Consider the following 26,193-nt stretch of genomic DNA (forward strand, 5'->3'; position numbering starts at 1 on the left):
CTGAATCCATCTTTCTTTGGTTCAGTTTATTACATTGGTAATATTATTTCAGTGGAAATTGATTTCTATATTAGAACCATAGAACATTAAAGCACAGAAACAGGCCTTTTGGCCCTTCTTGGCTGTGCCGAACCATTTTTCTGCCTCGTCTCACTGACCTGCACCTGGCCCATATCCTTCCATACAACCCTCATCTATGTACCTGTCCAAGTTTTTCTTAAATGTTAAAAGTGAGCCCACATTTACAACTTCATCTGGTAGCTCATTCCACACTCCCACCACTCTCTGTGTGAAGAAGCCCCCCCCCCCAATGTTCCCTTTAAACTTTTCCCTCTTCACCCTTATTATTCCTTTTATTTGCCAGTTTTTATTTCAGGCTTAGACACCTATCTGCCTCTTCAGATTTTCTGATTCTTAGCCTTGGGATCTCACATTAGCCCTTTCATTGTTTGGGTCTGGGAAGCGTCCTTGAGGAGCAGCCAAGATACTTTCAAGAAAGTCCTTGGGGCAAGGCATGATGGTATAGACAAGAGAAAATCTGCAGATGCTGGAAATCCAAGCCACACACACAAAATACTGGAGCAACTCAGCAGGTCAGGCAGCATCTATAGGAAAAAAAGTAACTAGTTGACATTTTGGGCTGAGACACCTCATTAGGACCGGAGAAAAAGGTGAGGTCAGAGTTAGAAGGTGGGGTGGGGGGGGGGGCGGTGGAGAGGAAGAAATACAAGGTAGTAGGCGATAGGTGAAACTGTGAGGGATACGGTAAAGAACTAGGAAGTCTATTAGTGAAAGAGATAAAGGACTGGAGAAGGGGGAATTTGATAGGAGAGGACAGAGGTCCATGGAAGAAAGAAAAGGGGGAGAAGCTCCAAAGGAAGGTGATGGGCAGGTAAGGTGATAAGATGAGAAAGGGAAATGGGAATTGGGAATAGTGAAGGGAGGGGTATTACTGGAAGTTTGAGAAATCGATGTTCAAGCCATCAGGTAGGAGGCTACCCAAACAGAATATAAAGTGTTCCTCCTCCAAACTGAGTGTGGCCTCATTGCAGCAGTAGAGGAGGTCATGGACTGACAAATCAGTATCGGAATGAGAAGTGGAGTTAAAGTGGGTACCACTGAGAGATTCCACTTTTTCTGGCAGATGGTGCATTGGTGCTCGGTGAAGCAATCTCCCAATCAACACTGGGTCTCACCGGTATATAGGAGGCCACACTGGGAGCACCAGGTGCTATTGATGACACCAATAGACTCACAGGTGAAGTGTTGCCTCGCCTGCAAGGACCGTTTAGGGCCCTGAATGGTAGGAATGGATAATGGAATAGAAAGTTTTGGCTTTTGTGACTACACCAAAAATCTTATCCTGACCAGTACTCTTGACTACCTTTTTAAAAAAACAAAATCCAGGCATGGTTTTCTTTTAATAAGTGCATACTGACTGTTCTTGAGTGAACTGCGCCTTTTAAATCATGATTTATAATACCACTTAGATGCTTCCAATGACATTCCCATATTCAATGTCAAGGTTGATGATCCAGAATTGACCTTGATTTCCCCTTGTGTATTTTAATGTGATATTTTAGAGAATTCTTATGTGAGATACCCTAAAGGTTAACCTGCAGGTTGAGTCGGTTGTGAAGAAGGTGAATGCAATGTTGGCATTCATTTCTAGAGGTATAGAATATAAGAGCCAGGATGTGATGTTGAGGCTCTTTATGTACTCGTGAGACCAGACTTGGAGTATTGTATTCAGTTTTGGGCTCCTTATTTTAGAAAGGATATACTGATATTGTAGAGGGTTCAGAGAAGATTCACGAGAATGATTCCAGGAATGAGAGGGTTACTGTAAGAGGAAGGTCTGGAAGCTCTTGGCTGTATTCCCTGAAGTTCAAGAGAATGAGGGGGGGATCTGATAGAAACATTCCAAATGTTGTCTGTACAGAATAGGTATGGCAAAGTTATTTCCCATGGTATGGGATCCTAGGATAAGAGGGTATGATTTCAGGTTTGAAGGATGTCCTTTTAGAACTGAGATGCGGAGCAATTACTTTAGTCAGAGGGTGGTAAATCTGTGGAATTTGTTGCCACGAGCGGCTGTGAAGGCCAAGTCATTGGGTGTATTTAAGACAGGAATAGATAAGTTCTTGATTGGCCAGGGCATCAAAGGGTATGGGGAGAAGACAGGGGATGGGGGTGATTGGATGAAGTGGATCAGCCCATGATTGAATGGCAGAGCAGAGTTGATGGGCCAAATGGACTACTTCTGCTCCTGTATCTTATGGTCTCATATTTGATATCAAACTACTTTTTTTCTGGTCCTCTTACACTGCAGTATTCCTGTAGATAAAGATTATTGAAAGATAGATATCACTGGTAGGGATAGAGTTTATTGTCCACTGTGTGTTGTCTTTGAGAAAGTTTTGCTAAATGCACAGCTGTTGGCTAGGGAATTCAGGATTTTAGACCTGGCAATCTTGAAGGAACAAAGATACAGTTTCAAATTAGGATGTTGTATAATTAAGGAGAAACTCGCAGACAGCATTGTTCTTAAAAATCTCTTTCCTTATTTGTGGTAGAGGTTAGAAGTTTGGAATGTGTTGTAAGGCATAGATGACTTCTTTTGCTAAAGAGTTACAGATTGAATTGAATCAAGTACATTAGACGTGTCTAGTGGAATGGCTTTGTGAAATCAGCAAATGAGCCATTCACTACAGGATAGCTGTAATATCTATGTGACAGGTCCAGTTAAGTTTCAGGTTATGGTGGATCTTATTCCCCACACTCAATAATGATGATTGGGGACACAGTAAAGATTGTTGTATGTTAAGAGTATGTTCACATCTGTCTTATTTGAGATGACCAATTTGCTAAAGCTTATGTCATGTGATTGTTATTTACCTCTCATCAGCCCATGTCCGAGTCCTGTTGCAGGTAGGCATGGCTACTTCATTCTTAAATTAAATAATAATATATGGCTATGGGGTTGAAGAAAAATCAGCATTGACTGAATGGTGGAGCAGTCTTGATGGGCCATATGACCTAATTCTGCTCCTATATCTTATGGTCATTCATCTCTCAGACTGTCAATATGCCAATTTCATCCTCCTGATTATTAGTATTCTTGAAAATTCTTTTGCACCTTAATTCAGTTGAAAGATATGAGTACTAAAATTGCATTTTTTCAGTATGTCAACTGCAAGATGTACTTCATGGAAAAGCATAACAAAGAGTTTTTGGAGAACTCTGTGTCTCTCTATGCAAGTGTTGGAATGGTTCCAGGTTTAGAGATATTCAACAGATCTTCCAAATTTTTCAGCAAGTTTACTTTGGTAAGAGTCTATTGCACATATGTAAGTATAGTATATCTTTATGGTGTTTTAGAAGCAGTAGTCTTATTGGCAAAAATAATTTCACAGAACAAGTTGTATTTGTCAAACAAAATTAATGTAAAATTTCTAATGTTTAATTTTTCATTGCATTCATTTTGTCATATATATTGCTCAATTAATTTCACATTTAGACCTAATCTGAAGAACAGATGTAGTCTGAACAATATCTGCTGAGTACATTGAATCCATTGTACTTCAGAGTTTGCAAAGGTTCCAGCTATTTTACCTACAGATAAAGCTGCATAAATTTCCTTCACTCTTTCAAAATTTCTCAAATTTCAAATTTTAGATGGTAGTGTTAGATGACTTGTGTAGCCCTGAGAACTAAATATTTCTTATCAAGCAGTAGTAAATCAAAACAACTGGACTTGCTGTGTTGTCCAGAAGACATTTCACTACTCATCCAACAGGCTTCTTCAGTTCTGATCCAAGCTGGTTAGTTTCCTGGCTTATAAACTCTGAGTTGTTAGAAGGTATAGCGATCAAATGAAGGTCATTAAGAGTTGTAGAGGTAATGAGAAGGTCATTAGTCTTTGCATGAATGGAGATGTGAGCTGTTGTAGAAATGCCAGGATGGAGATGTTAGAACTACATTGTAAGTATCTTGAGAGGTTATCTCGTACCCCACCCCCTCTGTTCAGGGATGGGTTTTCCAGTTTGACAAAGATGGCCTCTTTAACCCCTCTTTCAAACCACCCGTCCTTCCTGTTCAAAATGAGCACATTTTTATCATCAAAGGAGTGTCTCGTCCTTTAGATGTAGATATTCACTGAGACTTGACCCTGAGGTGTTAGTCCTCTTATATTTGTATACACACAGGTATTTGGTGTTTGTTGAAAATCCTCCTGAGTTTCTCATCCCATATGTAGCTGGAGTTTCAGAGAAATTCAGAAGGATTTTCAACAAACACCAAATACCTGTGTTCTTGAAACCTACAAACATACTCAGACAGAAGTTCATCCACCCCAAAGATCCTCCACCCAAACATAAACAGAGCAATATTGTGTATGCTATTTAATGCAATGAGAACTGCACAGATCTGTATATCAGTGAGACAACACAACCACTTTACAAATGGATGGCCCAACATAGGAGGGCAAACATCACATGTTAATTCTCGGCTGTATATCTACTGTACACCTAAAGGACAAGAGACAGTCCTTTGTTAACAATGTGCACATTTTGGACAGGGAGGGCAGGTAGTTTGAAAGAGGGGTTAAAAAGCCATCTTTGTCAAACTGGAAAACCCATCCTTGAACCTAGGGGAGGGGTACGATACCACCTGTCAGTTACTTACATCTCTACTCCAGCATCTCCACAACAGTTCACACCTCCATTCATGCAAAGATAAGACTAATTACCCTCTCCTTACCTCTACGACTCTTAAAGACCCTCAAGTGATTGCTCTACCTTTAAACAATTCATGGAGTTTATAATCCGGAAAATTACCCACCATGGATCAGAGCTGAAGAAGCATCTCGGATGAGTGGCAAAACGCTTTCTAGACAACACAACAAGTCCAGTTGCCTTGATTTACTACTGCTTGATATACAATGACCTGGATGACTGAAAAACTTCATAGACTTAAATATTTCTTAGTTTCATCCATCTTCTAGCCTTCCCAGTCAAAATTATGTCACAGCCAGCTCACTGAATTAGGGTAAGCATACTACACATTTGGAGCTGTGTGTTATATGTATATGCATGATTCAGGATTTAAAGCACATCAGTACAGCACAGGAACATCTTCCTCAGCCGATGACTGTGTCAACAATGATGTTACTCTATCTAAAGATTAGCTTTATTTTTCAATGTACATTGAAACATACAAAGGAATTTGTCATTTTACGTTTAAATCAATCAATCAATGTGGATTCTGCTGAGCATATTGCAAGTGTTGCCACGCTCGCAGCATCAACATAGCATGCCCACAACTCACTAATCCTATTCGTACATCTTTGGAATGTGGGAGGACATCAGAGCTCCTGGAGGAAACCCGTACAGACATGTGAGCATGTATGAACTCCTTGCAGACAGCAGCAGAAATTGAACCTCAATCCTACAGCTGATCCTTGTTTGACACATTTGAATGTTTGACACCTGTTTCTTAATCTAAAGAAATTTAAATTCAGATGGGAAACAGAATAAGCAAGGGAAAAAAATCTATAAACTGAATTTTATCACTAAGTTGAAAGATTCTGGTATAGTTTGTCCTTTTGCAATGAAACCAGCTTTGTCATTATCCATTCATTTTACAACTGTATACAGTATTTCTGGTTTCTTAAGATGGATCGCAAACTTTAAGTCAACTATTCCATTTGTATAATATTCAGATACAGTTGTGGTGCATCTATTGTATGACCTGAAAACTTTGAAGTACCAATTACTTTTGCCTTTCATGTATCTACTAAAATTTCTAGCATAGTCTGCTGTTCTTATTTAAAATTAGTCCATTCATTTCCTAAAATTTAGTTATATTATAATGTACTTAATCAACATTTCTTATTGAAGTTGTAGTACTAGTTTGTATTTATGTTATTAACAATTTTATCTAGGCACATGATAAGTCTGCATGGCAGCTGAGAATCTCAAGGAAAAGAATTGCACGTGAAACAGGTAATTTGGCTACAATGATGGATTCATGCATCTTTAGTGATAGAATTAAGTTTATTGATTTTTTATTTTTCCCCCCTGTTTATTCAGTTTCAGACTGAATCAACCATTTCTAGGCCCAGTATGACAGAGCTCAAAAGCAATACTTTTCTTACCAAACAATTTTCTTTAGCCCTTTTAGGAGAGTGGTAGTGATAGGCACTCAGACAGGTGATTCTGTAGACATGAACAAGACAGCCAAGTGGTTTGTTGCCTACCAGCTGCCAGGGTCAGGAATGTTTTTGAATGTGTCCACAGCATTTTGGAGGGGGAGGGAGAGCAGCCAGATGTCTTGGTATGTATTGGTACCAATAATGTAGGAAGGAATAGCAAAGAGAGAATGGTCCTGAAGAGAGAATTTAAGGGCTAGGCATAAAGCTGGGAAAGATTACCTCTAGGGTAGTGATTTCTGGATTGCTACCTGTGCCATGTGCCAATGAGGGTAGAAACAGGATGATTTGGCAGATAAATGTGTGGCTGACAAGTTGGTGTAGGAGTAGTGTTTCAGGTTATTGGATCATTGGGATCTCTTCTGGGGGAGGTATGACCTGTACATAAGTTACGGCTTGCACCTGAGCCCAAAGGGAAACAATATATTCATGGGCAGGTTTGTTAGAGCTGTGGGAGAGGGCTCAACTAATTTGTCAGGGTGGTGGGAACCTGAGTGAAGGGACTCAGAATAGGACAGATGGTAAAACAAATATCACATGCAGTCTGACTGTCAGGAAGGGCAGGCAGATGATAGGCCAAATTTGCAGCCAGCAGGGTGAGTATCAGTGCATTAGGGATGCAGAATCAAGAAGGGTATCAAATACAGTACTCAAAATCTCAATCCAGAGTATAAGATGATCTTGCTGCACTATTACAGATTGCCAGGTATAATGTTGTAACCAGCACTGAATCATGGCTGAAAGATGGTTGTAGTTGGGAGCTGAATTTCCAAGGTTACAAGTTGTATTGGAGGGATAGGAAGGTAGGCAGAGGGGATGGCAATGCTCCTTTGGTAAAGAACGGCATTAAATTAGTAGAAGGATGTGACATAGAGTCGGAAGACATTGAATCCTTGTGGGTTCAGTTAAGAAACAGCAAGGGTAAAAGGACCCTGATGGCAGTTATATACAGGCCTTCCAACAACAGTTGGAATGTGGACCACAGATTATAACGGGAAATAGAATAGGTGTATCTAAACGGCAATGTTATGGTAGTCATTGGAGATGTTAACATGCAGGTAGATGGGACATTCAAGTTGGTCATGGATCTCAAGAGAATTAATTTGTTGAATGCCTGGAAGATGGCTTTTTAGAGCAGTTTGTCATTTTCATTGAGCCTACTAGGGGATGAGCTATACTAGATTGGGTGTTATGTAATGAACCAGAGGCGATTATTGAGCTTAAAGTAAAAGAACCCTTAGGAGTCAGTGATCAAAATATGATTGAGTTCAACTTAAAATTTGATAGGCAGAAAGTAAAGTCTGATGTAGCAGTATTTCAGTAGAGTAAAGGAAGTTATAGTGGTATGAGAGAGGAGGTGGCCAAAGTAACTTGGAAGGAGATGCTGGCAAGGATGACAGCAGAGCAGCAATGATGTGAGTTTCTGGGGCAAATGAGGAAGGTGCAGGAAATATGTATTCCAAAATGAAGAAATACTCAAATGGCAAAATAGTACAACTGTAGCTGACAAGGGAAGTCAAAGCTAATTTAAAAGCAAAAGAGAGGGCATACAACAAAGAAAAAATTGGTGGGAAGGTAGAAGATTGGGAAGCTTTTAAAAACATACAGAGAGCAACTAAAAGAATAATGAGGGCAAGATGAAATGTGAAAGCAAACTAGCAAACAATATTAAAGTGGATAGTGAAAGCTATTTTAAGTATGTAAAAAATAAGAAATGGGAGTGGATATAGGACTGCTAAAAATAGGGACAAGGAGATGGCAGATGAACGAAATGAGTATTTTGTATCATTCTTCACTGTGGAAGACATTAGTAGCATGCTAGATGTTGAAGGGTGTGAGGGAAGAGAAATGAGTGCAGTTACTAATACAAGGGAAGAAGGTGCTCACAAAGCTGAAACTCCTAATGGTACATAAGTCACCTGGACCTAATAAAATGCACGCTAGGGTTCTGAAAGATGTAATGGTAGAGATTGTGGAGGCATTAGTAATGATCTTTTAAAAATCATTGGACTATGGCATGGTGCCAGAGGACTGGAAAATTGCAAATATCTCTCCACTCTTTTAGAAAGGAGGTAAACAGTAGAAAGAAAAATATAGTCCATACAGAAAAATATAGGTTAGCCTGACCTCAGTGGATGGGAATATGTTGGAGTCAATTGTTAAGGATGAGGTTATGGAGTACTTGGTGACACAGGACAAGATAGGACAAAGTCAGCATGGTTTCCTTAAGGGAAAATCTTGCCTGACGAACCTGTTGGAACTCTTTGAGGAGATTACATATAGGATAGATAAGGGAGATACAGTGGATGTTGTATATTCAGACTTTTAGAAGGCCTTTGACAAGGTGGCATACATGAAGCTTCTTATCAAGTTAAGAGCCCGTGGTATTACAAGAATGTTACTGGCATGATTAGAGCATTGGCTGATTGGTAGGAGGCAGTGAGTAGGAATAAAGGGATCCTTGTCTGGTTGGCTGCCACTGACTAGTGGTGTTCTGCAGGGGTCAGTGTTGGGACAATTTATTTTTATGCTGTATATCAACGATTTAGATGATGGAATAAACAACTTTGTTGCCAGGTTTGAAGATGATACAAAGATTGATGGAGGGGCAGGTAGCGTTGAGGAAACAGATAGGCTACAGAAGGACTTAGACAGATCAGGAGAATGAGCAAGAGAGTGGCAAATAAAATACAATGTTATGAAATACAATGTTGGAAAATGCATGGTCATGCACTTTGGTAGTGGAAATAAGTACTGTATGTAGACTATTTTCTAAATGCATAGGAAATCCAAAAATCTGAGATGTAAAAGGACTTGGGATTCTTTATGCAGAACGTTCTAAGGTTAACTTGCAGATTGAGTCGGTGGTGAGGAAGGCAAGTACAATATTGGCATTCATTTCAAGAGGTCCAGAATACAAGAGCAAGAATGTGATGCTATGGCTTTATAAGGTACTGGTGAGGCCTCAGCTTGAGTATTGTGAACAGTTTTGGGCTCCTCATCTAAGACAAGATGTGCTGGCATGGGAGAGGTTTCAGAGGAAGTTTACAAGGATGATTCAGGGAATTAAAGAGTTATCATACAAGAAATGTTTGATAAGTCTGGGGCTGTACTCACAGGAATTTAGAAGGATGAGTGGAAACTTCATTGAAACCTTTTGAATGATGAAATTCCTAGACAGAGTAGTTATAGAAAGGACGTTTCCTATTGTGGGGGAGTCAAGGACAAGAAGGCACAGCCTCAGGATAAAAGGGCATCCATTTAAAACAAAGATGCAAAGAAATTTCTATAGCTAGAGGGTGGTGAATTTGCAGAATTTGTTACTACGGACAGTTGTGTAGACCAGGTTGTTGGGTGTATGTAAGGCAGAGCTTGAAAGGTTCTTGATTGGACGTTGTATCAGAGGTTACGGGGAGAAGGCCAGGGAATGGGGCTGAGGAGGGGAAAGAAGGATCAGCAATGATTGAATGAACGTCAACAATCCTTGAGTCCAAACACTGCCAGCATCATACAGACCATGTGATATCTAAAAAGTCTCAAGAGCACTGGATGCAGTGAAGCCCCTAGGCCAGAGGTACCCCAGTTTTGATACAAAAGACCTGCACTCAAGAAATGGCTGCATCTGGAGATGATGAACCAGCTGGCCTAATTCTGCTCCAATGTCGTATGGTTTATTGTCGAAATGTTAAATGTTCTGTCTAACGAAGGTTTGTGACCGTTACAGCTGCCATTATTTTGATACTTTCTTTCCATGCTGTTGGATGCTCTAACAACTACTTTTCAGTAGAACCAATTGCAGTATTTTCTTTCAAAAGCAAATATGAAAATCTGAAGTTGAATAGAAAGTGCTGAAAATCCTCAGTAGGGTGGGTAGGATCCACAAAGAGAGAACAATACTGGCATTTCAGATTGATAGTCTTTCATCTGAATTATCGCAGTCCATTCTCACAATGGTATTTCTGATTTCAGCCATGTTGGTTCAATGAATTCATGAAATATACCCACAATAATTGAAAAAAGAGTGTATTTTCAATTCTGGTTCTCAACTTAATTTATTTATAAGATTTTCGGTTTGCTTTACTCAAGTCAAATCAGATCAAGTTTAATTATCATTCAACCATAATAGACACAGTGAATGCGTTCCTCTGGGGCCAAGGTACAAACAAACAAAGCTCATATGAAATAACAACTTATTGTTTTTCGTGATAGATGTATTTCCTGTGGATGAATGGTATGTGAGAGTAAAATTTTATTATGGAGCATTTATGACGCAGCTAAATGGAAGTTTGTTAGATGTCATGAGAGGTAGGTTAAAAATTGAATGGGGTTTACATTAAAGTTACATAAATCTTAATTAATATAGCACTTGAATGCTAATGTCTTGATTTTTCTACAAAGTTGTATTTTACAATGTTTTTATAGTTGTTAAGGTAATGGAACATTTAAAATAATGAAATCAGAGATTGTCCAATGAGTTGTGAATACTACTTAGCATGTGGTTTTGCTCTATATGAGGATAGTACTGAAAGGTATCACTTTGTGTTTCCCTTCAATTGTGTTCTGTGTTAATCCTTCTTCTGAGAGTACAGTATTTTCAAATTCATTCTTCTCCTCTACTCATTTAAGCATCTTGTGATAAGATCAAATAGTCCAACTGAATTGAACTTTTCTGACAGGTTTTAAGGTGATTTCTTGGAAAGTTAAATTTCCACAAACATACCATTTTTTATCTGTTCTACCGAGTGGTACCATCACACACTATCCTTATCATGCAATCTGATCTCCTTCCTCTGAAATTATGTATTAAGACATTTGCCTTGTTTCAACTGCATTTATTCTGCTTTCCCTTCTAGATCTGACTTTAACAGACAAGTAAAACCTGAGTCTTCTCTGCATCTGTATTTATTCAGCAGTGAATTCATTCTTCCATGGAGTGCAACTTTGATCTGAAGCTGATAACAAAAACTGCAATATGATTCTTAACCTGATCTGTCATCGAGTCGTTGAGAAACACAGCACAGAAACATGCCCTTCGGTCCATCAAGTCCACGCCAAAACAATTTAAACTGACAATTCCCATTGACCTGCACCTGCACTATCCAAACTTCGTTTAAACGTTGAAATTGAGCTCACATGGACCACTTGTGCTGCAGCTCATTCCACACACTCATGACCATCTGTGTGAAGAAGCTTTCCCTCATGTTTCCCTTAAACTTTTCACATTTCACCCTTAACCCATGACCTTTAGTTGTAGTCCTACCCAACCTCAGTGGTAAAAAAAAACCTGCTTACATTTACTATATTTATACCCCTCATAATTTTCTACACTGTTACCAAATCTCTTCTCAATCTTCTGTGTTCTAAGGAATACAGTCCTAACCTTTTCAAACTTCCCTTATAACTCAGGTCCTCCAGACCCAGCACCATCCATGAAAATTTTTTCAGCACTCTTTCAAACTTGTTTACATCTTTCCTGTAGGTAGGTGACCAAAACTGCATACAATACTCCAAGCCAGGCCACATCTATGGGAAAGAGTATAGTCAACATTTCGGGCTGAAACCATTCACCAGTCTTGCTGAAGGGTTTCAGCCCGAAACACTGACTGTACTCACCAGTGCTGCCTGACCTGCTGAGTTCCTCCAGTATTTTGTGTTTGTTGCTTGAATTTCTTCTCTTGTTTACAATACTCCAAATTAGGCCTCACCAGTGTCTCACACAACTTCAACATCAAATCCCATTTCTGTACTCAATTCTTTGTTTTATGAAGGCCAAAGTGCCAAAAGCTTTCTTTATGACCCTATCTACCTTTGATCCACCTTCCATTGAATTACTGACCTGTATTCCTCAATCCCTACCGTTCACTGTATAAGACCTACCCTGGTTGGTCCTATTGAAGAGCAAAACCTTGCACTTGTCTGCAGTAAATTCCATCTGCCATTTTTCAACCCATTTTTCCAGTTGATGCAGATCTCTCTGCAAGCCATGATAGCCTTTGAGGCTGTCCACTACCTTCCCAATCTTGGTATCATCCACTTATTTGCTGATCCACTTAACCTCATTATCATCCAAATCATTGATATAGATCATGAACACCAAAGGAGCCAACACTGATCCCTGAGGCACACCACTAGTCACAGGCATCTATCTACCAGCACTCTTTGGCTTCTCCGACAAAGCCAATGGTTTAATCCAATTTACTATCTCATCTGGAATGCCGAGTGACTGAACCTTCTTGACCAACCTCCCATGTGGGACCTTGTCAAATGCCTTGCTAAAATCCATGTAACCAATATCCACTGCCTTGCCTTCATCCACTTTCCTGGTAACATCCTTAAGAAATTCTATGATTGATTGACAAGACCTACCACGCTCAAAGCCATGCTGACTATCCTTAATCAGTCCATGTCTATCCAAATACTTATATATTCAGTCCCTTTAAATACTATCCAATAACTTTCCCACAATTGATGTCAGACTCATAGGCCTATAAGTTCCTGACTTCTGTTTGGAACCTTTCTTAAACAGCAGAACATTGGCTATCCTCAAATCCTCTGGTAGCTCTTCTGTTGCTAAGAATGATTTAAATATCTCTGCTAGCACCCTGGTAATTTTTGTACTTGACTCCTGTGGGGTCCGAGGGAACACCTTGTCAGGTCCTGGAGATTTAATCACCCAGATTTACCTCAGGATAGCAAACACCTCCTTTTCTGTAATCTAAACAGTGTCCATGAAGTTGATGCCACATAGCCTCACTTCTGTAGACTCTGTGTCCACCTCCTGAGTGCATAAGAACATAAGAAATAGGAGCAGGAGTAGGACATCCAGCCTATCGAGCCTGCCCCGCCATTCAGTAAGATCATGGCTGATCTGTCTGTAACATCTCCATCTACCTGCCTTTTCCCCATAACCCTTAATTCCCCTACTATTTAAAAACCTATCTAACTGTATCTTAAATATAGTGTATTTATTTAAGAAGCCTCAACTGCTTCCCTGGGCAGAGAATTCCACAGATTCATTACTCTCTGGGAAAAACAGTTTCTCCTCATCTCTGTCCTAATTCTCCTTCTGAATCTTGAGGCAATGTCCCTAGTTCTAGTTTCACCTACCAACGGAAACAACTTTTCTACTTCTATCTTATCTATCCCTTTCAAAATTTTCTATGCTTTGATAAAATCCCCTCTCGTTCTTCTGAATTCCAGAGAGTGTAGTCCCAGGTGACTCAGTCTCTCCTCATAGGTTAACCCCTTCAGCCCTGGAATCAACCTGGTGAACCTCCTCTGCACTGCCTCCAAAGCCAGTATATCCTTCCTCAAGTATGGAGACCAGAATTGCACACAGTACTCCAGGTGCGGCCTCACCAGTACCCTGTGTAGTTGCAGCAAGATCTCCCTACTCTTGAATTCAATCCCTCTAGCAATGAAAGCCAACATTCTGTTTGCCTTCTTAATAACCTGTTGTACCTGCAAGCCAAACTTTTGCGATTCATGAACAACCACTCCCAAGTCCCTCTGCACAACAGCATACTGCAATCTTTCACCATTTAAATAATAATCTGTTCTTGTATTATTCCTTCCAAAGTGGATGATCTCGCATTTACCAACATTGTATTCCATCTGCCTGACCTTGGCCCACTCACTTAACCTATCTATATCCCTCTGCAGACTCACCACATCCTCTGTACAACTGTTTTTTTCCACTCAGTTTAGTGTCATCAGCAAATTTTGCTATGCTACACTCAGTCCCCTCTTCCAAATCATCAGTACAAATGGTAAACAGCTGTGGGCCCAGCACCCACCCCTGCAGCATCCCACTCACCAACCGGAGAAATACCCATTTATACCAACTCTTTGCCTTCTATCAGTTAACCAATCCACTATCCATGACAACACACTTCCTCCAACTTCATGTATCCATATCTTATTTATAAGTCTCTTGTCCAGAATGCCTTCTGGAAATGCAAGTATACGACATACACCTGTTTCCCTCTATTTGTCAACGGTGATCAACCCGATGTAATGAAACAAGTACCACAGTTGATTCTCTTCCATCTTTATTAGTAGCAAGCTACAAGAAAGAACCCCGTTCTGCATTCCCATAGCCACGGAGGTCCCTCTGTTGAAGCACAGAGATACAGAGTTTTTATTCCATCTTTGTCACGTATGCAGAGAACAATTTCTAGCTAACCTCCACAGTCACATGTTTAGCAACTGTGGTAGTCTGAGACAAAGACCACTTAATCACCTCAAACAAAATAGATATTCCAGTCAAGTAAGTGGACTATTGATACAAAAGTACAATCAATTTGACAGGCACTCCAGCCACTTTAATTAAGAAAGGAATGCCCTACCTGATTTGTTGGAGCCAAAACTTAAGTTACAAAGATAAGAACATCCATCGACTTTTATGCTTTAATCATATCCACTACACTCGTTCTCCGACTTGTAAAGCCACCCCTCCTCCTTTAATCCCTGCCTGTCTGTTATGTCAAAAACAGTGAAACCCTGGATTATTGACCTGCCAGTCCTGCCTCTCCTGTAGCCTAGTCTCACTAATAGCTACAATGTCATAATTCCAGGTGTTGATTCATGACCTAAGCTCATCTGCTTTTCCTACTTGGTTGACTTGTTTTTTTTCCCAAATTATTTACTGATATCTTAGTTCCTCTTTCTGATGCTGGATGAAAGGAACATATAAATCAAAGTTTAATCTCAGTTCATATTGTTCAAGTTTAAATGACTGTTTAAATTGCAGACTCTCATCTGACAAAATCTCATTGGAAATATTACAATTTGCAAATGTGGATGCGATTTCTTCCGTACTGCCAAATATTGGTAGTGCCTGACCCTACAAGGTTGCCTTGGTTCTTGAGAAAGTATCAGTAGATTATCCACGGTTTTTTTGCAATTTTTTATGTGGAGCATTAGTTAGTTTTGTGGTCCTCTTTTATGTTCAGTGTGTGTTTTTGTGCTGTGATCTGCAGTCAGAATCAGGTTTCTTATCACTGACATATGTCACGAAATTTATGTTTTGCTGCAGCGGCTCAGTGCAATCAATTCAAAATTACTGTAAGTTGCAACAAGAAATATTTTTTAAAAAATCAACAAATAATGCAAAAGAGAGCAAAATAAGGAGGTTCATGTCCCATTTAAAAATCTGGTGTTCAGTTTCCTATACCACTAGCCTGATGGTAGCAATGAGAAGAGGGCATGTCTTGGATGTGTTACGATACGACAACAATGAATATAGAATTGAGACAGGTTTTTTTAATAAACAAATAAACATTTATTTAAACTCTGATCAATAAAAATGAAAAGTAAACAAACAACTAACTTAACCGGAAATTATACGGCAACTCAAAGCAGATCTTAAAGCGATAAATGCGAACACAGTTCTTAAAGTGGTAAATGCAAAAGTCCAAATGATTTATACAATTAGGAGATACTTTCCTGAAGTAACGAATTCCTTGACAATGTGACATTACTGCTGATCCCAGCCAAAATATGCCTTGCCCGAAGGATTCACGATGAAGGAAATAAAAACGGGTTGAAGGAACAAACAATGTTTTGGCCCAAAACGTCGACAGCACTTATCCCTATAGATGTGTTCCGCCAGCATTTTGTGTGACGGGTTGAAGGAACTGATCTTTTCCTTGGTGAATAACACTGCGCCCAACCCTTTCTGCTCTTACAATGCAAGGGCTATCTCAGATGTAGGTTACTATTTCCGAAATGAAGATCCAATAAGGTTGATCCTGTATTAAACCGCCGACGACACCAACTTTGCTTGATCCTTCGGTTTCCCATACTTCGGTAAATCTTCACTCTCCAATATTTAGACTTTAAAATTAAATTGAAGATACATCAAACATTTTCAAAACTGCCGGCACAACGATAATGTACCTTACAGTAAGAATTAAAACTCCTCTTTAAAACAAAACTGCATCATGAAACCAAATACACAGCATAACGGAGTAACGGACTACTTAAACGACATCCCAACAAAATCTCCTGTGTCACAGCAGGCTTTCCAGTTTTATACCTGTTGAGAACAGGTCATCACGTGACCTCACACTGGCAGGAAAATTACATCATGTGACCTCACACTGGCAGGAAAATACATCAACCTACCTTCATAAGACCATTATATCATGCTCACCAGATAGTCAATTACATCGTGGTCATAAGACAGTACAAGATACCCATGGGGGATGTAACAGATGCCCTTAATGATGGGTGTTGCCTTCTTGAGGCGCCACCTTTTGAAGCTTTCCTTGATGGTAGGGAGACCAATGTTCATGATGGAACTGCTGAGCCTACCACCGTCTGCAGCTTTTTTGACCTATTTATTGGGGCCTTCATATCAGAGGGTTATGCTGCCAGTCATAATGGTCTCCATGGTACATCTGTAGAAATTTGCCAGAGTCTTTGTTGACATACCAAATCTCAACAAACTCTTAATGAAGTATAGCTGCTATCATGCCATTTTCATGATTGATCTAAAATGTTGACACCCAGGAACTTGAAGCTGCTCACCTTTCATTGCAGACTGCCAACTTGCTAGCATGCTGTTACCTATCCTTGCCTCTGCTGGAAGGATAGACAAGGCTATGAGCTATGAGCTTCATGTTAACAATATCCAAATGTTTTGTGGGTTATTCATACTGATTCACCTCAGAGTATAACTACTTAATTCATCTACGGCAGCCCTGATTTATGGAATACTAATGGCTTCTTTGATTGAAAGGATTTCTATTCCCATTCATATCTGTCTGAATTAGCACAGGTACTTAAAGTATATTCATGCGTTTGCTTCAAAAAAAAAACCCTTCTGTGTCATTCTCACTATCTCCACTGCGCTTTGAAACGAAAAATCATTCTGCATTGTCTGTAAAGTGAAAACTGCATTCTTAGTGTCTCTTTATAGCACTGTTGATAATGCATTTGCTGTGGCATTCTGTTTGGATGCTTGGTATTCAATTTCACAGTGAAGGTGGTTTGGGATGGTACCTATTTCTGCATTCTTGAGGCAGCTATTGTGCAAATGATGGGCTTGGGTCCAAGAAGGAATTTGTTGTTAGTGACCAATGTATAAGGTTAAGTAAGAAATGATGAAATCTTTGCTCCTATAATATGATTTCCAATATCTCATTTTCTATTTGTGTGTCATTCATGTTCTTTGTTCGTTTTAGGGAAGATTGGTTCTATGATGTTCCCAGGTTTTTTTTTTAGCCTTCTTAGCTTCCTCTTTAATTACTTGCAAACAGTTTATTTGCACACACTATTTGCATTTATTCTTCTAGGAGTTGAAGTTTCTGAGATTTTCCTTTGCTGTAGCAATTGGGATCAAACATTGGTTGTTTACATAGACAGTGCTATGTTCCTTTTAAAATTCTGTCCATATGGGATTGAAATATTTTAGGTGAAGACCACGTCATAAGCAGCTAGGTACATATATGAATTGAGTCTCTTGTTGGATATTGATTTCTGGATCATATTGTATTTCTTTAGCTATATTTAATTTTGCTTGTATGTTCTGTATGATGGATCTTACTTGGTAAAGACCTTAGCAATGATCAATTAAGTGAATATGTCCCGAGTTGTAGGTAATGGTAATTGTTTCGTGTTCACAACTTCATTGAAAGTTACCTTATGATAACTGCGAAGCTGAAAACTGAAATTCTTGTCTGCTTCAAACACCAAAAGAATGGGTTTTGCCAATCAGTCATGCAGTTACAAAGAAGGCATGACAGCAACTATATTTCATTAGGAGTTTGAGAAGATTTGGTATGTCACTAAAGGCTCTTGCAAGTTTTTGCAGATGTACTATGAAAAGCATTCTAACTGGTTACATCACCATCTGGCATGGGTGAGGGGTGGTGCCTACTGCACAGGATTGAAATAAGATGCAGAGAGCTGTAAACTTAGTCAGCTCCATCATAGGCATTAGCCTCCATAGTATCCAGAACACCTTCAAGGAGTGAGTCCTCAAAAAGGCAGCACCATCATGAAGGGCCCCCATTATCCAGGATGTGCCCTGTTGTCATTGCTACTATCAAGGAGGAGATACAGGAGCCTGAAGACACACACTCAAAAGATTCAGGAACAACTTCATTTGTTTCTGCTATCTGATTTCTGATTGGACATTGAACCTTTTAATTTTTTTCTATTTTTACACTACTTATTTGACTATTTAATATATATACTGTAATTACTGTAATTCACAATTTTTTTCTCTCTATCATGCATTGCACTGTACTGCTGCCACAAATACAGCAATTTCATGACATATGCCAGTGATATTACATCTGATTCTGATTCTGTTGGTTACACATTCCTCACACTAAATTCATTCTGCCAATCCACTTTTATTTCAACAAAGAAATCTTTTCCCATTAGGATTAGCCTGTTTGTTTGGTCATCTTCTGTGACTGGTAGCTTCAACTTCTAACCATAATAATAAATTGCACATTATATCTAACTTAGAGTTGCCAGAATACCTAAGATTTGGTATTAATTTCTTCATGTACATATCTTTGCTCACATCAAGAAGTCAGCTCTCAGCAACTGCATTGATGTTAATGTCAATATCTTGACATTGAGCTTACACATTTCATTACAAGTTTAATATTTCTGCATTCTTCATTATTGGTGATGAAGTCATATACTGCCTGTTATTAAAATTTTGATCCTTATGCTGCTCTTCACCATCATTATGGTATAGCTCTCAACCTGCCTTTCTGTTTTAAGCGTCACCCTTAAATTGGGAAACTATTTGTCTGACATTATTCTAGCATGCGCTTCTATTTTTGGTTTGGCACTCTGAGGCTATATGATCTGTGACACAATTAACTGCTCTCATACTTGTGATAGACCAAAGTCGAAGTTGAGTTGATTGTTGTATGCACATGTACATGTATGTACAGGTGCAAGGAGAAACTTATTTGCAGCAGCATCATAGACACATAGCATCATATCAATAGCATTCACAAGAAAAAGACATAAATTATGCACAATTTTTACAAGAAAGACACAATTACAACAAAAAGAAGTCAGTTTTAGTGTAAAGTGGACATAGTGCTCATAATACTGCTAAACTAGTGATTCCGGAGACCCAATCAGTAGTGGGAACATAGAACTTTGAGGAGTTTGCTTGCAGGTTGGCGAAGATTTTATAAAAGGAGAGCTTCACGGGTGTTCAGACATTTCAGAAACCCGGTCAACGGCAGGAACAGAGCACTGCGAAGTAAATAAAAGAACAGAAGGGACGAGCAGGGCGGCGATTGTTGGGAGTGGGCCAGCGGTGAGAGTGGGAGTGTCAGTCTTTGACTCAAGAGGCTTTGAGGAGAAGGGGCTAAGGCCAAAGATACAGTCTAGAAGATTTGGGCTTGGTTGCCCATTGAACAGTGCAGGCAGGATGGCTGATATGGCAGTGGAATGCTCTTCCTGTGGGATGTGGGAATTCATGGAACCTGATAGTCTTCTTGATGACTACACCTGCGGGAAGTGCAGCCAACTCCAGCTCATGAAAGACCGCATAAATTGGATGAACTTAGGATCATCCAGGAAGTGGAGTACTTAATAGACATGACTTTTGTGCAGGTGGTTACACCCAGAGTGCAAAATATGGGGAGATGGATGATCACCGAGAGAGGTAAAGGGAGAAGGAAGCCAGTGCAGAATCTCCCTGTGGCCATTCTTCTCAGCAACAGGTATACCCTTTTGGATACTGCTGAGGGGGATGATCTATCTGGACAAGGCTGCAGTAGCCAGATCAATAGCGCTGTGGTTGACTCTGAGCCTCAGAAGAATAGGGTAAAGTCAAGTGGAGCAATAGTCATAAGGAGCTCGATAGTTAAGGGGACAAATAGGAGATTCTACGGCAGCAAAAGTGATGCCAGAATAGTGTGTTGCCTCCAGGTATGCAGTAAGTTTAGGGACTTAGGAAGGAGGCTGAAGAGCAGGACCTCAAAGGTGGCAATCTCTGGATTGCTCTCAGTACCACAAGCTAGGGAAGGTCAGACAGGAGGATGGCAGGGATAAATGAGTGGCTGAGGAGTTGGTGCGGGGTGCAGGGTTTCATGTTCTTGGATTATTGAAACCTTTTCTGGGGAAGGAATGACCTGTACAATTGGGACAGGTTGCACCTGAACTGGAGGGGAACTAATATCCTGGGAGGGAGGTTTGCTAATGCTATTAAGGAGGGTTTAAACTAGATTTGTGGGGAGGGGGGACGAAGTGAAAAGGCAGAGGATGAGGCCGTTGGCACACAAGTAGAGACAGCTTGTAGTAGTTTGTGAAGAAGGATAAGCAGATGATAGAGCAAAGATGCACTCAGCCATATGGTTTGAGATGTGTCTATTTTAAAGCAAGCAGTATCATAAACAAGGCGGATGAACTTAGGGTGTGGATCAATACATGGAACTATGACATTGTGGCCGTTACAGAGATGTCTCAGGGGCAGGAATGGTTGCTGAATGTGCCAGGCTTTAGATGTTTCAAAATGGACATAAAGGAAGACAAAAGAGATGGGGGCGTGGCGTTGCTAATCAGGAATAGTATCTTGGCTGCAGAAAAGGAGGAAGTCATTATGGTTAGAAGACAGAAACAGGAAAGGGGCAATAACTACTGGATGTTTTTCATAGACCCCAACCCCCCAATAGCAACAGAGACATCAATGAGCAGATATGGAGGCAGATTCTGCAACTGTGCCATAATAATAGGGTTGTTGTGAAGGGTGATTTTAATTTTCCTAGTATTGACTGACATCTCCTTAGAGTAGTGGTCGCCAACCCATCAATCGCAATGGACTGGTTGATCTTTAAGACTTTCCCAGTAGATCCCAAAAAAAATGCAAAATAAATACACAAATACTGTTGAAAGATTGTTTCTGGGTTGCGGAGTTTTAGTTCCGTTCTTTCTGCCCAGTGCGCATGCATGTAGCTCCCCAGCACTACACAGTGTAATTCAGTGGTCCCCAACCACTGGGCCGGGAGGAAACAATATGAGTCAGCTGCACCTTTCCTCATTCCCTGTCATGCCACTGTTGAACTTGAATACACGCGAGGTCAGCAGTCGCCTAAACGCAGTGACAGCCTCGTGCTAGGGATTACTGGTTGGTCTCATGCGGCCGGTGAGAAGTGCCGTTGACCCTGGCCTGGAGTGCGGATGGATGGGCACCACCTCTAAACCTGTTTACCACACCGAATGTTCATGGAGAACCTGATGCTAAAATATTTGCATAGGATCTAATTCGGTCTCAGGGTTTTGTAAGTAGCAGAGCAGCGACTGCGCTGCGATCTACTGAAACAAATTTTTGTCAGCCAATAGATCCTATCTACCTACAGGGGTTGTGGGTGCCCTGCCGCACTGCTTGGTCTGTCGGTTGCTCTCTCCAGACTGCGACCGCCGTGACCCCGGTACGGGGACCTCCGGCCCGGACCTTGTCCTCTCACCCACCCATGACCAGCTGCACCTGGCCAAGGCGGCTGGTGGCGGGCGGGCGGGAGGCTGTCTAACGAGGTAATGAAACCCTTGAAACTGCTTCGGCACCTTGAGTCCAAGCACCCTGCACTTAAAGACAAACGCGTTGAGTTTTTTGAGTGGAATAAAATGTAAGCAAGCGGGAACAGAGCACTGTGAAGTAAATAAAAGTACAGAAGGTACAAGCAGGTCAGCTATTGTTGAGAGTGGGCCAGCAGTGAGAGTGGAAGTGTCTAATAGAAGTGGTAGAGGCAGGTTCAGAATTGTCTTTTAAAGTAAAATTGGATAGGTATATGGACAGGAAAGGAATGGAGGGTTATGGGCTGAGTGCAGGTCGGTGACATAAGCATTTGGCATGGACTAGAAGGGCCAAGATGCCTATTTCTGTGCTGCAATTATATGGTTATATGGTCATGCACTTTGGTGGAAGGAGTAATATAGATAGTAGAGCTACTAGGACTTGATGTTTCAATCCCAATGATAAAGTTGGCACTCTCGATGTTGGCAGTGACTTGGAGTGGTGACGAGGAAGGTAGCTATGTCATTGGGGTCATCAGGTGGGCACCCTCCTTCTTTTACGTTTCATTGATAAGCCCACGACGTCTCCAGAGGGCTCAATGGTGCTACCCGGTGTCCCAGATACACCCTCCTCAGTTCCGTACTCTCCTATCTTCATCTTGCAGACCAGTTGTTGTCTTTCCTTTTAATCCAAATCCAATTGCTGCTTTCCTCTGCTGCATTTGACAAGGACTTGATTACTTGTTGGGGGGAGACACCCCTCACCCCCACCTTCTTCAATAGACTGGTCGTAGATTAGCAACAAATCCCCTGCATCCCACATCTACAGGGAAAATCTTGGTCTTCCAGCCGTTCTGAGCAGCTTCAGTTGCCAGTTCAGAGTACTTGATCTTTTTCCTCTCATAAGCTTCTTCAACGCCATCTTCCCAATGTACTGTCAATTCCACAACATATGCCAGCTTGGCTGTTGTGGACCACAGTACTATGTCTGGCCGGAGTGTTGTAGCCGCAATATCTGGGGGAAACACAAGCTTTTTCTCCGAGTCCATGTCCATTTTCCAATCCTGAGCAACATGCAGAATGCATATGTCCTTTGATGTTACTTGGTGCTCTGAAGGTTGGCCTGCTGGTACAAATCGTGTAATGTGGACATTTCCTGCCGATGTTTGTGGGAGAGCATTTACAGTGGTTTGCCTCTGCTTCAAGATTGATGCCAGCTATCTGAGAACTTGGTTATGCTGCTGAGTATACCACCCCTGGCTGAGGCTCGTGGTGCATCCTGTTAAAATGTGCCGTGGTGATCCAGGTGCTTGACAAAGAGAGCAAGTGGGGTCTTCTCCCCACCACTGGTTCAGGTTTTAAGGTGTTAGTAGGAGGTCATAAGTGGCTCTGATGACAAAACTTAGCTGAGATCCCTCCATCTGCCAGATGTCACGCCAACTGAGTTTCCTCTTTTCCAGGCTTTCCCAATTAGTCTATTGGCCCTGCTTGTCCATTGAAATGGCTCTGGCATGTCGCTTTGCCTCCTCCTGTCTCCTTACCTCCTCCGCCACGAGTCATCTCTTCTGCACTGCTGTTGCCTTGTGCCATTGAGGAGCCTTTGGGATGAGCCAGAGACCGGCTCTCCCATGTTGGACTTGGCCAACCACATCCATGAAGTGAAGAGCAGACCTAGTACTCTGAATGGCTTCAGATGGGGTCCACTTCCTCCCCGTTGCCACACGGGGGGGACGCTGTTCGAATAATAGTATCTTCAGATTCAGTGAGGGTAATGACCAACCTTGCTTTGGTGCATTCGTATTCTTCCACAAGACTTGTAATTGGTAATTCCAGTTTGCCATTCCCGTACAGCCCAACAGGACTTAAGCATCCTGGAAGTCCAAGCCATTGTTTCACATGTGTGCTGATCACTCTTTCGAGCTTTTCCACCTTGTTGATGGGGATTTCATACACTGTTAAAGGTGACATGAGTCTTGGGAGTATGCCGAACTGGAAGCACCATAGCTTGAGTTTTCCTGGCAGCAAGGTCTTGTTGATGTGAGCTATGTACGTGATGGTATCCTTTTTGAGCTGTTTACACTGCTCGGTGTCCTTGAGCTTAGCATCATACCATCGAGCCAAGCTCTTCACTGGCATTTCTGAAACAGTTGGGAGAGGTGTTCCATCAATATGAAATCTTTGATCCATGAGTTGACCTTTGACAATGGAGATGCTTCTGCACTTGCTGGGCTTGATCTTCATCCTCGCCCATGTGATGTTTTGATGAAGCTTTTGCAGAAGTCTCTTGGTGCAGGGGACAGTTGTTGTCAGTTTTGTTATATCGTCCATATAGGCTGGTATCGGTGGTAACCTTTGACCAACCTGTAGCCGTTTCCTCCCGCAACCCATTTTGAGGCTCTGATAATGAGCTCCATTGCCATAGTGAAGGCCAATGGGGAGATGGTGCATCCTGCCATGATGACTACTTCCAGTGGTTGCCAAGCTGTGATGAAGTCTGATGTTGTGAGACAAACCTGCAGATCCTGGAAGTAGTGTTTTACCAGATTTGTTATTGTTGCAGGCACCTGAAAGAATTCAAAAGCAGTCCACAGCAGGGAAAGAAGAACTGATCCATAGGCGTTGGCCAGGTGGAGGAACAAGACATGCAGATCCTTTCCATCGTTCTTAGCTGTCTGGATTTGATGCCATACGACGCTGGTATGTTCAAGGCATCCCGAGAAGCCTTCTATGCCAGCCTTTTGGATTGATGTGTCAATGAAATGGTTTTGTTTCAGATATTTTGTAAGTCTTTGCGCCAACACGCTGAAAAAGATCTTGCCTTCTATGTTCAGAAGGTTTATTTGGTGAAACTTTTCTTTTCTTTTGGGATCAGAACTCCCCCCTGCTCTTCTCCAGCCTTTGGGGATTGATGCACCATCAATAACTTACACTGAGACGTAAGGCGAGATATCGGCTTTTATTGACTGGAGGAAGGAACCAGGAGTGAGTGTCCATCATACTATGTCCTGGAGACTGAGGCCGAGCGTCAGGCCTCAGATCGCCTTTATACAGGGGCCTGTGGGAGGAGCCACAGGAGCAGTCAGCAGGGGGCGTGTCCAGACAGGCACACAGTTCAACACAGGGATAACTTGCTTTTCCCACACAACCCTCTTGTTTCTCCAGAGAAATCTCAGAACATCCGGGGTGTTTTTGTAAACACAATATGGAACACCGTTAGGGCCTGGCGCTGATGCCGATCTTGCCTTCTCACTGCCTCTTTCACCTCACAGCTTGGGAGGGCTGATGTTAAATAGATGTTGTGGGGGTGAGATTGGTGTGGGACGTCAGCTGGGACAAGTATCGGTTCATCTTTTAGCTCATCAGTGTGGGTGGCTCTGAGATATCTTCCAACCTCCCCTTTTGATGCTTTCAGGGATCCACTTTTCTCTTTTGTGAAAATGCTTTTCACATATTTAAAGGGATCTTTGTAGAAGTCTGTACTAGCCTTTTCCTTCTTTTTGCGTCATTTCCTTAAATTCTCTGCTCTGTGCAACTTCGAGAGCCTCTGTTTAAGGTCCTCTTGAAGGAGGTTGATGCCCTCCCTTTCTTCTGCTGTTGCTTTTTTCTACAACTTCCTCAGGCCTCTTCTTTCTTTAATAAGTTGTTGGATTTGCTGGAGGCGACAGGATTTGGGGGGAGGAGGCATATCTTTCGTGCTGATTTGTTCCTTCACTCCAAATTTCTCCTTCCGTAGCTATAGATTAGGTCGCCCATCTTCTCCAACTTCTTTTCTGCTGATCCCTTGATGCCACTTAAGATCACGTTTACATCTGCATTGATGGTTTTCCACTCCTTGCTGTTAGACTTTGGCCATTTCACCAACAGCTTACATCCTTTCATGTTCTCCACTTTACGATATGCCTGGCTGTGTCTTGGACAGCTGCTTGTGCCTGAAACTTCTTCCACATCCCATAGGGTGCTGATACTCTACAGACTGTGGATTTCTTCCTGCCACTGAGTAGACTATTTAGACTATTTTCTAAATGGGGAGAAAGTTCAAAAAAAGACCAAGAGCCGCGAAAACTAAATTGTGGAATAGACTGGACATAAGGAACCTGCTTCGAGTATCACTGTATTGCAGTCTTGGTTAACACCCCCCCCCCCCGGCTGATCCGCAAAAATATTGTCAATGTTAAACCAGTCCATGGTGCAAAAAAGGGTGGGTACCCCTGGTGTTCATACATTATTTCTACTTATGAGTTGCGGGGTTTTACTTCTGGTGTTTTCTGCCCTGGTGTGCATGCGTGTAACTAATCGATCTGGGGTCAATCTCACCTTTCACTATGGCCGAGGTAGGGGATCTTGGGCTTAAAAAGGTTAGTGACCACTACCTTAGAGCAAGGGGTTTTGATGGGGTGGAGCTTGTTAGGTGTGTTCAGAAAGGTTTCCTGATGCAATATATAGATAAGCCAACTAGAAGAGAGGCTGTACTTGATCTAATTCTG

At 41.4% G+C, this 26,193-nt stretch overlaps 1 protein-coding gene across 1 annotated transcript in view; it reads left to right on the forward strand.

Annotated features, from left to right (window-relative positions):
* Positions 1-24,351: 24,351 nt before the first annotated feature.
* LOC132404108 (cation channel sperm-associated auxiliary subunit beta-like) overlaps positions 24,352-26,193 on the forward strand; it is a 116,701-nt gene continuing 114,859 nt past the window's right edge. Inside the window, exon 1 of the mRNA XM_059988156.1 lies at positions 24,352-24,406. Coding sequence (XP_059844139.1) covers positions 24,352-24,406 — 55 coding nt within the window. The remainder of the gene's footprint in view (positions 24,407-26,193) is intronic.

This window comes from Hypanus sabinus, chromosome 2 (genome assembly GCF_030144855.1).
Source record: "Hypanus sabinus isolate sHypSab1 chromosome 2, sHypSab1.hap1, whole genome shotgun sequence".
Lineage (NCBI taxonomy): Eukaryota > Metazoa > Chordata > Chondrichthyes > Myliobatiformes > Dasyatidae > Hypanus > Hypanus sabinus.